The sequence below is a fragment of the Aedes albopictus genome, chromosome 2, assembly GCF_035046485.1.
Source record: "Aedes albopictus strain Foshan chromosome 2, AalbF5, whole genome shotgun sequence".
Taxonomy (NCBI): Eukaryota; Metazoa; Arthropoda; class Insecta; order Diptera; family Culicidae; genus Aedes; species Aedes albopictus.
In genome coordinates this window covers 290039152-290052790 of record NC_085137.1, presented here as the reverse complement: position 1 = coordinate 290052790, position 13639 = coordinate 290039152, and the positions used below count along the sequence as shown (strand labels likewise).

The window sequence follows — 13639 nt, the reverse complement described above, 5'->3', positions numbered from 1 at the left end:
ATGGGATACTAGAAGATTATTTTAAATCAACATCGATAAAACTCTAGCCAAAGGAACATTATCCGCATTCCTTCAACCATATCCTCAGGAAAATTACAATCCTGCTAGTTGGCACATCTTGGTGAAGGTTTTGAAGTATATTTTTAGGAATTATTCCAAGACTGTAAAACGTAACACGCTCACAGACTTTACGTAAGTTGAAGACACATTCTACCGTGACGTTACAATGGTTCGACGCATGCATGCATGGACAGATTTTCCATTATAACTCATAAAAAAAACGATTGGGAACCTCATTATTTTTTTCCATATTCAGATTCTTTGTAAAATTTTCAATATTTTTGACCTATTGAACCTTTAGTTTTCATTAGAAAAACCTGTTTTAAATGCGTATTAGTAGCGTGACGTAACAACGCGCTAGAATTCGATGTCCTCTACCGAAACAACCTTGAAAATATGGTCGGATTTTCATGTTATTCCGAAAAAAAACCCACCATTGAAATTGGTTTGCTCTTCAATTCAGTTCAATTCAATAGGAGGCAATCAGTGAAGTACTAGATTGAAAGTAGTGAGCTGGATTTTTGTATGGTGAGATGATCAATTCTCCATTTCTGCAATGAAATGGTGCAAACAGCGTGGGTTATATGATTTCTTGACTAATTTGATGCTATTTGAGCAAAAGTTTGGGTAACTGTGTTGTTGTATTATTTATTTCTTGCAACTTCAACAACACAGTTACCCAAACTTTTGCTCAAACAGCATTAGATTAGGCAAGAAACCATATAAGCCACGCTGTTTGCGCCATTTCATTGCAGAAATGGAGAACTGATCATCTCACCATACAAAAATCCAGCTCACTACTTTCAATTTAGTACTTCACTGATTGCGTCCTATTGATCATCTCACCATACAAAAATCCAGCTCACTACTTTCAATCTAGTACTTCACTGATTGCCTCCTATTAATTCAATGAAACATATACTTTTTTGACCCGACTTTGGACAATCGACTTTTACATTTCGTGATGTTAGAACACCCGTTTACTTTCATAAAGGGTTGTGTTCGCGTTGTAACGCCACGAAAATGCACAACTCTTCTAAGTTTGTATGAGAATTACTATGGGAAAAGGATGTTTTTCATTCAATGGGGCACGTTCGGTGTAGTACTAGATTTGTAGTAATGAGCTGAATTTTAGTATAGTGAGAAGGTCAGTTCTCTGTTTCTGCAATGAAATGGTACAAAAAGCGTGGGTATTATGATTCCTTGCCTAATTTGATGCTGATTGAGCAAAACTTTGGATAACTATGTTGCTTATGTTGTAAGAAATTGAGAAAACAACAACACTGTTGCCCAAAGTTTTGCTCAAACAGCATCCAATTTGGCAAGGAATCCCACGCTTTTTGCACCTTTTCACTGCAGAAACGGAGAATTGATCTTCTTACCATACTAAAATTCAGCTCATTACTACAGATCTAGTACTTCACTGATCTGTCCTATTGACCGTAGCATTTCCGCAAGTGCTCTAGAGTGTTAGTTGACCCTTGGAACTCTATCACTAGACTGCTCTATCAGCTACAACTTTTCCGAAGACCACAATCGAATCGGACGCCTCATTAATTAGTTATCGATTTTTATCCAACTGCAGAAAGTTTACCAATGATCGTTCAGCTTCCCAGCAGGCAACATTGCTGCACATGGCATCAAAGATACATACATAAATCAAGGCTCTATGTTTCAAGGCAAATTGCAGTGATGCCCATCGAATAGTGTAATTATCATGATCAACGATTTTCATTCTGGATAAAAATCAATAACTAATTAACGAGGCATCCGATTTGAATGTGGTCTTCGGCAAAATTGTAGCTGATAGAGTAGTTTAGGAGTACCAAAGATCAACTAACACCCTAGGGCACTTGCGGAAGTGCTACGGTCAATTGAATGAAAAACGTGCTTTTCCCATAGTAATTCCCATACAAACTTTGAAGGGCTTGTGCACTCTCAATTTTCAACCAAATCAGCTCATTTTTTGAGAGAAGGCTAAGAATCTGGTTACGAATCGAATAAGCGGTGTGGAGCAAAAATGATTTTTTGAACCACGCTACTTACTGTGACATACTGCTTTAGTTTTAATGCTTGAATCTTTTTATCTTTGATTGAAATAACATAAAACGGATAAAACATCTGAAATCTTCGAGTGGTGTATGATCTTGTAAGAATCATTTTATACTTTTTAAATATATTTTTTATACTAGAAGTAGGTTTTATGTAATTGTAAGGTTTTAAAATACTGAAATCAATCATTGAAATTTATTTTAAAATCGTGGACAAACATTGTTTCCATAAACAATCAGTTTTGTCGTTAATCTCAATCTGCACTAACTATTTAAAATATTGTTTGGTTGTTTTTTCCCAAAACTATTTTAGGTTTAGGTCAGTAAACATGTACAAGGCGATCGCGTTTGATTATTCGTGTTTAAAACTACGTTTAATATGTCTTGACATTTTTTAGTAGGACGCATTCAGTGAAGTACTAGATTGAAAGTAGTGAGCTGGATTTTTGCATGGTGGAGATAATTAATTCTCTATTTCTGCAATGCATTGGTGCAAACAGCGAGGATATTGTGATTTATTGCATAATTTGATGTTGTTTGATCAACAGTTTGGGTAACTGTATTGCTGAAGTTGCAAGAAATAAATAATACAACAAAACAGTTATCAAAATGTTTGCTCAAACAGCATCAAATTAGTCAAGAAATCATAATACCCACTCTGTTTGCACAACTTAATTGCAGAAAGGGAGAATTGATCATCTCACCATACACAAATCCAGCTCACTACTTTCAATCTCGTACTTCACCGATTGCTTCCTATTAGGATTATCTGGATTTCGGGATACTTCGGGAACCATACAATAAAAATTACAGATTTCTAGATTGTTTTTCTTGGCCGGGAGACAACACCCTCTTCCTCTTTTATTCTTTTAGATCTAGTGCATTCATACCAGTTCCGATCAGGTGCAACCAGAGGAGACCATGGGCTTGTCGCTGTCAATACAAAGACGCGAAACATGTACGTTAGATAGCCCTACTTTACGTTTTCAGATCCCGGATAATTTTCCGTAATCGTGTGCCCAAAATCGCATCAACCCTATAATATTCATTAGAATGTTGAAGCCAGAGTACCACATGTTTCGCCTACACACATGTCAGAGATGATGACAACCATCTATTCTATACCTATTAATATTGGCACATTCACCGTCGCAGCAGCAGCGCAGCAGTGTGATGATGTTGATGCCAAACTTTGTGGTATGATTACGTTCCGTATATCCACCTATAGACATGTGTTCGATAGAGATTATTATTTTATGGGCATGTGAATTCACACACCAAATTATTTTCGATACCACCATTCAATTCGACATAGGCAGCTTCGGCCACCGTCTAATTGTGGTGGTCGATTGATTCGATTGAACCTGTCTGGCCGATGGAGCTCCAGTGCGCTCCAAGTTGGGGAGGGCGGACAGAACAGAAAGGGGTGTTTGATGATGGATTCAACGTTGAACTTGAAGCGAACGTGCGCACGTGTAACTGCTTAAATATGAGCGGAATGTGTGGTAAACTGCAATTCGAAAGGCGGAAGCGAACTTGAAATAAATAGGTATTTAACATCTATCGTGATGATTTTGCTCAACTGATATCGCTTGAAATAATTCAAATATGTAAACAACTGCTAACTGAAGCTTTATTGCTTGCATTCATCCACTGGCGTCCACAGGTTTGCCTTTTACCCGACATACCCCTACATTTAGGTGATATTATGTCGTGATGAAAAGCCATCAATGCAGGCAAAGGACGATCTTTGGCGGTTTGCAGGAGTGCGGTGTGTGGCGGAGAAGGATGAACCACGAGCTCGCTGCATTCTTCGGCAAACCCAGCATCTATAAGGTGGCCATAGCCAGAACGATATGGTGGTGGGCATGGCATGTTGCAAGAATGCCAGACAACCAGCCTGAAAGATGGGTGTTCGCCACAGATCTGGTTGGAACAAAAACCGCACGAAGCGCACACAGTTGGAGAAGGTTTTACGAATATGCTCTTCAAGTCGGTGAACCATGGGTGGGCGCTCTTCGCCATGATCATTTACCCCATACAATCAGATTTACACCGTTTCAAGCTATATTTATGGTCGCGGAAAAGCAGTGGGCCCGGTGTTGAACTATGGCTTGTGGCTATCTACCAGTACGTTCGCGTTCATCGTATCGGACGCCGGCGATCACCACGCGACGTTAGGCTTAGATATGTGTGGTTGAGTTTGATGTGATTCGAAGATTAATTATTATTGTTGGCGGCAGCAGCGGACCGCATTGTCGCACCGAAAATTTCCCCTCCGCGTAGTGAAATCCGAACGCAATTGACCAACCATTATTGCAATTTTTAAAACTGTGTCACGGTGTCATACTCGGTTTTCGTTTGTCGAGGGGCGGCGCCGCGCCGAGGCGGTGGGTATTGTGATTATTGTTTTCAATATTGTACTTTTTTGTCCCTGACGGAAGGCCGTACAGATCAGCGATCGTGATGCGTTGACATCTCCTATAATGGAACTACCGTAGGATAGTGACAAATATGGCTGTGCGATGTTAATGCAGCAATAAGCGAGGGTGGTTGTTCGAATGGGGATGCAAATTGGAGACATATGTGCAACGCTAATACCCGGATAAAAACTAACCATAGGGTGTATGGTGAAAATCATTTCTGCACCATACAGTGTACCAGCTACAATAAAGTGTATTGTGATGAAATGGTTCGCTATACTATACATTTACATTGGATTTTTATGTAACAATATATTATACTGTTTTTCTTACGTTTGAACCATTCACTTTTCCGAAACATTTTTCCGTGAATTTTTAATTATTTCTGGTGTTCGATTTGAATAGGTCGTATGTTTGCTGTGATTCATATGCAGATTCGACCTATTCAAATCGAACACCAGATTTATTCAGTTTAACATTTTTTCCGTGCTTTGTTTTGTTGATGTTTGTGACTTTTTTGATGCAAAGGAAAGCTTTCATAGGAAAGAGAAAAAAGTGAATAAGTTGAAACATGAATTGAAAATCAATAACATGTTTAAATCAGTGGTAAACCAAATGTCCTATTCTAAGAACTGCAGGTCCAAGCAGGGGTCCAAGAGATATGGCGGGCTAGGTGTGTAGAGTGCGATGAGAGAAATACGAATGTAGGCCAACCCGGAATGATGCAGGTCAGATTATCGTAAATCAGTGGATGAGTTCAACACTATTATTTCTGTATTTGCATTTAGGGGAATTTTCTCCTCTTCTCTCATGTGAACTTGCCTTCGACCACAATCGAATCAAATGCGGTTGACAAACTTTATCTTTGACGTAGAGCCATCTTTAACACATGGACTGGACTGAACACTGAAATGACTTTTAATATAGGTTAGTCTGCGGGTTCGCTTTTTAACCTAACTTGTACTTGAATCGAACTTGACAGTTTTCTCATGAGTTGTTATGTATTTCCATGTATTTCAAACTTTAGTCAAACTGGAGCCTCAATATTGCAATAACGGTTAAGCACGCTGTAATGATACTTATGTACCTCGTCACCCACTTCATGCAACTACATTAGTGGTCTAATAATACTTAGCGCGCTCGGCATAGTTCCATCATGCCGATCAAAGTGTTGCCACAAATAATGCTTAGTTTGCGTAACCCATTTATCTGGCTGGTGGGGCATGGGAGCCTAAGCTTCAACTGTTAATGCAATCAGAGACTACTCAGACATCGACTCAGACTTAGACGTGGGCGATCCAATATGAAGGGTTATCCAAAACCGCTCTGGAGAATTCCCAAAGCGCATTCTCATAATGCTAGTAAGCCTAAGATGCCATTAACAGGAGAAAAATGACAAGATTATAACATTATATGGTTTATGTAATGTAAACCAATACAACATAACAAAAGAGAACCATTCCAAAACCATTTAATTAAATATATAACCAGTAGTGAAACTACAATTGAAAACAATATATTTACGGTACATTTTATTGTTTGACACCATATGTGTACCATACAATGTACGGTTTATTAAAACCCACGTATCAGTATTTATAACAATTCATTTACAATATAATGTATGGTTTTGCAAAAAAATATATATGGACAAAAATATTTTTTTATATTGTTACGATACTTAACCACCCGTATAGTATATTGTAAAAATCTTATTTACAATATACTGTATTGGGTTCTACATTACATTTTATTGTTTTTGTATTTTTATTTTTACAGTGGTGTATATTGTAAAAATATGGTTTAAAATAGTACTGTTACAATACAACGTTCGGTTTTTCTACTGTATTTTTTATTCGGGTATGGTGACTTGTGATTCTGCGAAAAAATGTTTGTAGCAAACTGTATTTGTTTCATTCGTCATTTATTTAGCATTACATTACAATCATAATAAAATTGAATCAACAATTCTTCGCCACAACTTTCGGTTCGTGGCTGCAGTCTTCCATCCTCAGCCGCGTTTTACATTTGGCGGATCGTTCTGTACCTGGTCCGCCCACCTTGCACGCTGTCCTCCAGGTCTTTCTGTACCATCCGGAACTCTTGCAAACATTAGCTGTGCAGGGTTGTTGTCCGCCCTTCGTATCCTTCCAGTTTTTACCACCTTCCGGATGCTAGGTTCGCTGTAGAGTGTAGCAAGGTCACACACCGTTCTCCTTATGGGCAAAACTACCGGGATTGCCGGGCATCCCCTAGAATTTGAATGTATTGCTGTGAGATATGGGGCGATGACTGATGAATGGATGAACTATTGAATATTTTTTTTAGTTCACTTCCTGGAAAAATACGTAGTATCGTCCATGGTTCTCTTGCACATTGGTAAATTTTCGTTGAGATTCTGGTAGAACTTCCATTTATCGTACTCCAGCAGTCATCTAATGAGGCTTATTCATTGAGCTCGACCTCGTCCGGCAACGCTGCCTAAAGACTATGTGCGTATGTGGTGGTGACATCCGGCTGATTCAGTCACTTCAGATTATACCGAGTCGGCCCTCTGAGAGGGCCGTTGAACTGGTAGTAGCGAATATTTCAGGCCATTTTGAATGAGCATCCACTATTACCAGAAAATACCGTCCTTGAATTGGTCCAGCGTAGTCCAAATGTAGTCTGGTCCACGGTTGAAAAGGTATAGGCCACGATGATAGAGTAGTCTTCACTGGAGCTTTTGAAGCTGCTGCGCAGTCACTACACTTGCGTACGTAGTCCTCAATGTGAGCGTCAATATTAGGCCAGTAGATGAAGCTTCTTGCTATGGATTTCATTCTCTGCATTCCGGGGTGCCCTGCGTGAAACTGCTTGAGAACTGCATTCGGCAAAGACAGTGGTACTACCATACGATCCGTCTGCTTCACACAACGATTCGCGCCGTTTTAAGAAACACTTGTCCAGTTGTTCCGAAGATGTCGCATGACGGATTGGAGAGTTTCATCCTGCTTCGTTTCGTGCTGAATCATCTGGTAGGTTACTGGAAGTACTGCTGCAGATTCGGCTTGCATACTTTTGATGTCTGCTTCTAGCTGAACACTAGCGATGATGTAGTCCTCATCCGGCTTGGAATGTTCACCGATCAATCGTGACAGGACATCAGCATACCCAAAACTGTCAGTAGACTTGAATTCCAGCTTGAAATCGTACTGCAAGAGAGTTAACGTCCACCTTTGCAGTCTGTTTGCTGTATGAACTGGTATGCCTTTTTTCGATCCAAAAATTCCTAGTAGTGGCTTGTGATCCGTGTGTAGTGTGAATCGCCGTCCAAAAATCATGCGATGGAACTTGGTGCAGGCAAACACAAGAGCGAGTCCTTCTTTTTCACCTTGTGCGTAGTTCTTCTCAGCATTGGTCAACGTCCGGGAAGCGTGGCAAACTGCTTTAACGGTGCCGTCAGGAAAGCGATGAAGAAGAACAGCACCCAGGCCATTCTGTGACGCGTCCGCTGCTACTATCATCTCCAGTTTCGGATTATAGTGGGTCAGCAACAGGTCTGATTGAAGGATCTGCTTGAACTTGTTGAATGATTCCTGGCACGCTTGACTCCAGTTCCATTTGACATCTTTCTTGAGTAGAGCATCAAGTGGTTGGCGAAGCTCATGCATGGACATCACAAACTTGCCGTAGTAGTTAATTGCTCCCAGGAATGAACGTAACGTTTGAACATTATGAGGCGCCGGCATCTTGACATTTGCCTTGACTTTTTCTGGATCAGTTCGAAGTCTTTCTTTATCAGCGATTAGTCCAAGGTACTTGATTTGCTTCATGAAAAAGTTGCTCTTCTCAATTTTCAGATGGAAACCGTACTCTTCAATTCGTGCGAACAACCGGTCTAGTTGCTCTATGTGCTTCTCCACTTGCTACCATGAAGTCATCGAGATATCCGCTAACGTCCTCCAAATCCGCAATCATATTGTCCACGATATGCTGGAACTCGCCGGGGGCCGTCTTGACACCAGGGGAAAGTCAATTGAATTGGAATAAGCCTTTGTGAGTGTTGATTGACAGCATCTTCCTGGACTCTTCTGTGACTTCTACTTGTAGATAAGCATCGGATAAATCTATTTGAGTGAAGTACTTCTTGCCCGCCAGCTTCGCAAACAGGTCCTGTGGTAACGGTAACGGATGTTGATTCTGTTCCAAAGCTTAATTTAGTCCGGTGGAATAGTCCGCGCAAATTCTCACTTTCGGTTTTCGTACAGCAACGATGGTCAAACAAAATTGTATTGTACTGAGCCATCTCTAGGGGTGGCAAAGTATCTAACAAATCTGTCAAAACAGAATTGCAGCATGCTGGTCAAAGCATTGACTGGCCACTGCCGACTCAGTTATCACATGGCGAATATTCAGCAAGCTGATTCATTTGCATGTGATAGCTGTGAATCCGATTATGGAACTTCGTATCATTTAATATGTAACTGTCCAGTTTTTGCGCAATTGCGTTTCCGAGTACTCGGGAAACACTTATTAAGTGAAACTGACTTCAGAAACCTGAACCTTCAGGACGTTCTGTTGTTCTTGACCCGCTGTGGTAAAGAGCTATAGGCTCTCTTTACGCTTTATGCATTATCACAGTGCCCTTCTCAGGGCGCTGTTCGAACCCATTGTGGCACGCTTATGCGTTATTACAGTGTCCTTTTCAGGACGCTATGTGAACCCATTGTGGTACGCTTTTGCGAGTATGACGATCCTATTCCCTTACCTGTCCTTTCCCATGTCCTATCCTTTTTTCCTTCCCTTCTCCGTCAGGTAAATGATGAATAGGCTCGTGTTCATGGCGATGGCACAAATTTCCCGAATGGAGGAGAACGTGCCTCTAGAGCCGACCTACTGATACCTGATACCTGATACAGCAACGATGGGAGCCGCCCACTCGGAGTATGGAATTGGCGAAATGATTCCCAAACTTTGTAGACGATCCATCTCGGCTTCAATCTTCTCTGTTGATGTATACGCAACTGGACACTTTGGACGAAATACGGGCTTGGTACCTGGCTTGACTGACAGCCATACCTTCTTCTTAGTGCACAATCCAAGGTCTTCACTGAACACGTTCTTGAACTTCGATCGTAGACGCTGGACAAGTTCTTCCGATTTTGGATGTGATTTTGAGGAGACTTGATTGCAGACTGCGTTGAACGGAATGTCCCACAATCCAAACAGCTCGATCCACTCGGTGTCGAACAACACACCTCGGTGTCGAACAATAATCTTACTTGCTTCACGACGTCGTTCAAAGTAACGGTACATTCAAATTCAGCTATGAGACCCATGTCATCACCTGATGCGTTAACAACGTTGATGGATGCTGAACTTCCAACGGGGCTGCCTATTTGTTTGTACACGTCCGATGAAATCACGGTGATGTCTGCTGCGCTGTCTAGTTGTAGTCGTACTGGATGTCCGTTGATCTCCAGGTTCACGAACTTACGTCTGGCTGCGATACTGACCTGATTGATGGTGTACAGACTTTGTGCTTTAGCCACAGCGTTATTCTTGAATGGACGCTTCTTCTTCCTATCCTTTTGCTTGAAACAGGAGCAATAACCTTCCTTGTGTCCAGTTTTCTTGCAGGATTTACACTCATGCTGGAGGTATGGGCAATTCTTCGAATAATGCATGTCGCCGCATCTCCAACATGGTGTGTTCGGAATTTCGGATTGCGGTTTTGATGAATTCTTCACTGCACAAACGGTTTGTTTTCCTCCGGTGTCTCGTTTCAGATTCAGGAGTCTCTGGCATTCCTCTGCTAGTGAGCGTAGGGTCATCGGCGTAGCGGGATTGGAACTCTCGATCCACGATAAAAGGGTTGTCTGAACATCCGAGTCCTTGCTTGAACTCAGGCCGGAAACAAACATCAAACACTTGAACTGGTCCGCGTTGATTTCCGAGAGCTTGAATTCTTCGCACTTTTCATTCACAACTCCAGCGTAGGTGAAGTAGTCGTCGGTCGGATCCTTCTTGAGTTGCAGACACTGGTAACGTTGATTGAAGAGCGATGTTTGACGACCGAAGATGGACTTCAATGTCTTGATGGTTTCATCGAAAGTCACTTCCTTCGGCTTCTTCGGGAGGATGTAGCTCACATACTTCTTATGCGCTACGGTGCTGAGGTTTCGAAGCAGCAATCGAACCTTGGCCGGTCCGTCTAGAGCTCGAGCGTCTTCTTCGAACAGATCTTCATATTTGGCAAACCAGACTTCGAACGTTATTCCTGCTTCCGGGTCGTAGTTGAACTCGTTGATTGCGCTTGACAACGATTCGATCAGAAACTGGCTTTGATTCCGCAGACGTGGTTCTTCCGAATGCTGCTGACTGCGTCTCCTTGTCCTGCTTGACTAGCTTGAGCTTCTGCCGCCCGGGAAGCTGACAACTCTGCAAGAATGCGGCCTTGATTTTCCAGGATCCTCAAAAGATTCGCTTCGAATTCTGGAGACATTTTGCTTCGTGTGGTTTCGTAAATTCTCGTCGCCAAAAACTGTTATGTTCTACAGTTAAGAGTTATGACTGCTTTGGTTGAATGGTAGAACAAGAATGAATATATTTCTGAATAACAGTATAACAAGGGAAAATCATGGCTTGCTTGACTCCCCAACACTTAACTGCACCGCAAATCCATTCATCTAATATATATTTGAGTTATGTACTATATTTTCAAAAATTAATCTACACTTTTCCTGTTGATGTTTTTTTGTTATATCTGTTGTCTATCTCATGTATACATAACAATCTTTCACCTAGTTTGTTCGGTTCGTCACTGTGACTTGATTTCTGTTTGATCGAATTAGTATTTGAGCGGTGAGAATTGCACTAATAATTATCATATATTAACTCTGTTTTCTCATCTATTTCTCTAGTGTTTTTTAATTTACCTACATTTTGGTACAGTCCATCACTTTAAGGTGTTGGCCACAGTATTGTGCTTCTCAATTAAGTATGTTTCAATATTTTTTCTTTAGTTTGTATGGTCCGTCGTGATAACGTCAGCACAATGTTTTGGTACAATTTCTCGATTCCGTGGTGTAGTGTTTAGTAAAACACGTTTATTAGTTTTCGAGTCTGATACATGAGTGACGTTTATTGATGACATACCTAATTCATAGCCTACTACATCTCTCCTTATCTTTAATTAAATTGAAATATTAATTTTACATTATTTCATTTCAATTGTTTCCATATAAGTATCAACAGATAAGTGTTCATACAATTCTTCTATTTGATATGATTGGTTGATTGCCAGAAAGTAATTGACGTAACTTAATGTTATTTTGTAATAGCTGCAGCATCCGTGGATTCTTTTTATTTCTTGTCATAAGACTCAGTCGAGACAGAGGTGCGTTCTTGAAGCTGATGGAAAAGAGGTATAAATGAAATATTTGAACACCAATATATAATACAATACTTGTTTTTATCATTATACTTAGCCATTCACTTTCATCTTTCTCTTCTTTTTCTTCAAATAAATTATCATGAATAACGCTTCTAGATTGCATTCAATAGATTGCTGAAATTAGACTTAAAAACAAGCTGTTATATTATACATATATCAAGGGTTACATCAAAAGAATTAGTTTATTTTCATATTTTCATATTATACTGGATTACTTAATTCAATGAAATGACTATAGATTCATTCATCTATATGATTTCGACAATATACTTTTCTATTACATATATCATTGTTTATTAAGCACTCCAGATAATGAATGTTATTGTCTCTATTCATATTTTATGTCGCAATTGTCATAGCTGTTTATCTCACTGTAGTTTTCCAACGTACTTTCCAAGAAACGGACTGGATGATTCGTTTTATTGCTTCGATTATTTCTTGGATCGGGCCGAATTTCAACGAACTCCCTTCGTTCTTTTTACAGAAATGGACTAGGAATGTATTACCTCTTCATTTCATATGGAGAAGTAGACCGGGATCAGTGTCCCCTTTACTCTCTTCTATTCACCCAGGAGCGGATCGGACGATCTGTTTTATTCCTTCATTCCATACCTAGAATGGACCGAATTTCATCAATCTCCCTTCGTTCCTTTTACAGAAACGAACTGGGATTTACGAATCCCCTACGTTTCATACGGAGATGTAGACCGGAATCAGTGTTCCCTTTACTCTCTACTGTTTAACCAGGAGCGGACCGGACGATCTGTTTTATTCCTTCATTCCGTAACTGGAATGGACCGAATTTCAACAACCTCCCTTCGTTCCTTTTTTCAGAAACGGACTGAGATGTACAAACCTCCTTCGTTTCATACGGAGATGTAGACCGGAATCAATGTTCCCTTTACTCTCTACTTATCAACCAGAAGCAAACTGGACAAGTTGTGCCATCCCTTTATTTCATCATTGAAATGGACTGAATTTGCACGATCTCTCTTATTTCAGAAACGGAACAAGATTTTTTTAATCTTTTTTTTCATATGAAGATATAAACAGAAATCACTAAGAGTGTTCCCTTTATACTTAACTCGTTCATTAGGAGCGGTGTAGATGACTTGTACAATTCCTTCATTTCCCTTTAGAAATGGACCGAATTTTCAAACGTTTCTCAACTCTTTTTTTTTTATGGAACTAAACAAGGATTTTTCTCTTTGTTGTATGTTCCTCTATGTTGTTATATGGAACAATAGACTAGAACTACTGTAGTACTCTCTTACCTAGTAGTCATTCAAAAATTTAAATAGTATTATTTTTCATATGAATTGCTTTTAATATTTATTTCTTCATTCCTTACCGAGCGCTTGAACGAGTCGGTCGACAAGTTCCCGGTCTCCACACGCGGCATTCGTTTGCAGTTGTTAATAATTTAGTGATCTTTTCCCCCACCGCACGCGTGGGTTTTTGATCGGTTTCGGTATTAATTAAGCCCAATTAATAGTGCAAAGAAGTGCCATAGGTGTGCGCGCTTAGTGAAGGAAGCGAACTAGATTGACTAAGTCAATTAGTATCGTGCCACAGACTCTATTTAATTCGACACCAAAACAAGTCAACGGTGATCGAACCATTCCCGCATCAACAGCAGCAAAACGGTAGCAGACAGCTCAGCTTGT

The 13639-nt window shown here is 40.3% G+C and overlaps 1 protein-coding gene across 1 annotated transcript in view; it reads right to left on the bottom strand.

Moving 5' to 3' along the window:
* Window positions 1-9409: 9409 nt before the first annotated feature.
* LOC134286628 (uncharacterized protein K02A2.6-like) overlaps window positions 9410-13639 on the bottom strand; it is an 11620-nt gene continuing 7390 nt past the window's right edge. The window contains exons 2-3 of the mRNA XM_062848270.1: window positions 9799-10831; window positions 9410-9754 (exon numbers count right to left, since the gene is read on the bottom strand). Coding sequence (XP_062704254.1) covers window positions 9410-9754; window positions 9799-10831 — 1378 coding nt within the window. The remainder of the gene's footprint in view (window positions 9755-9798; window positions 10832-13639) is intronic.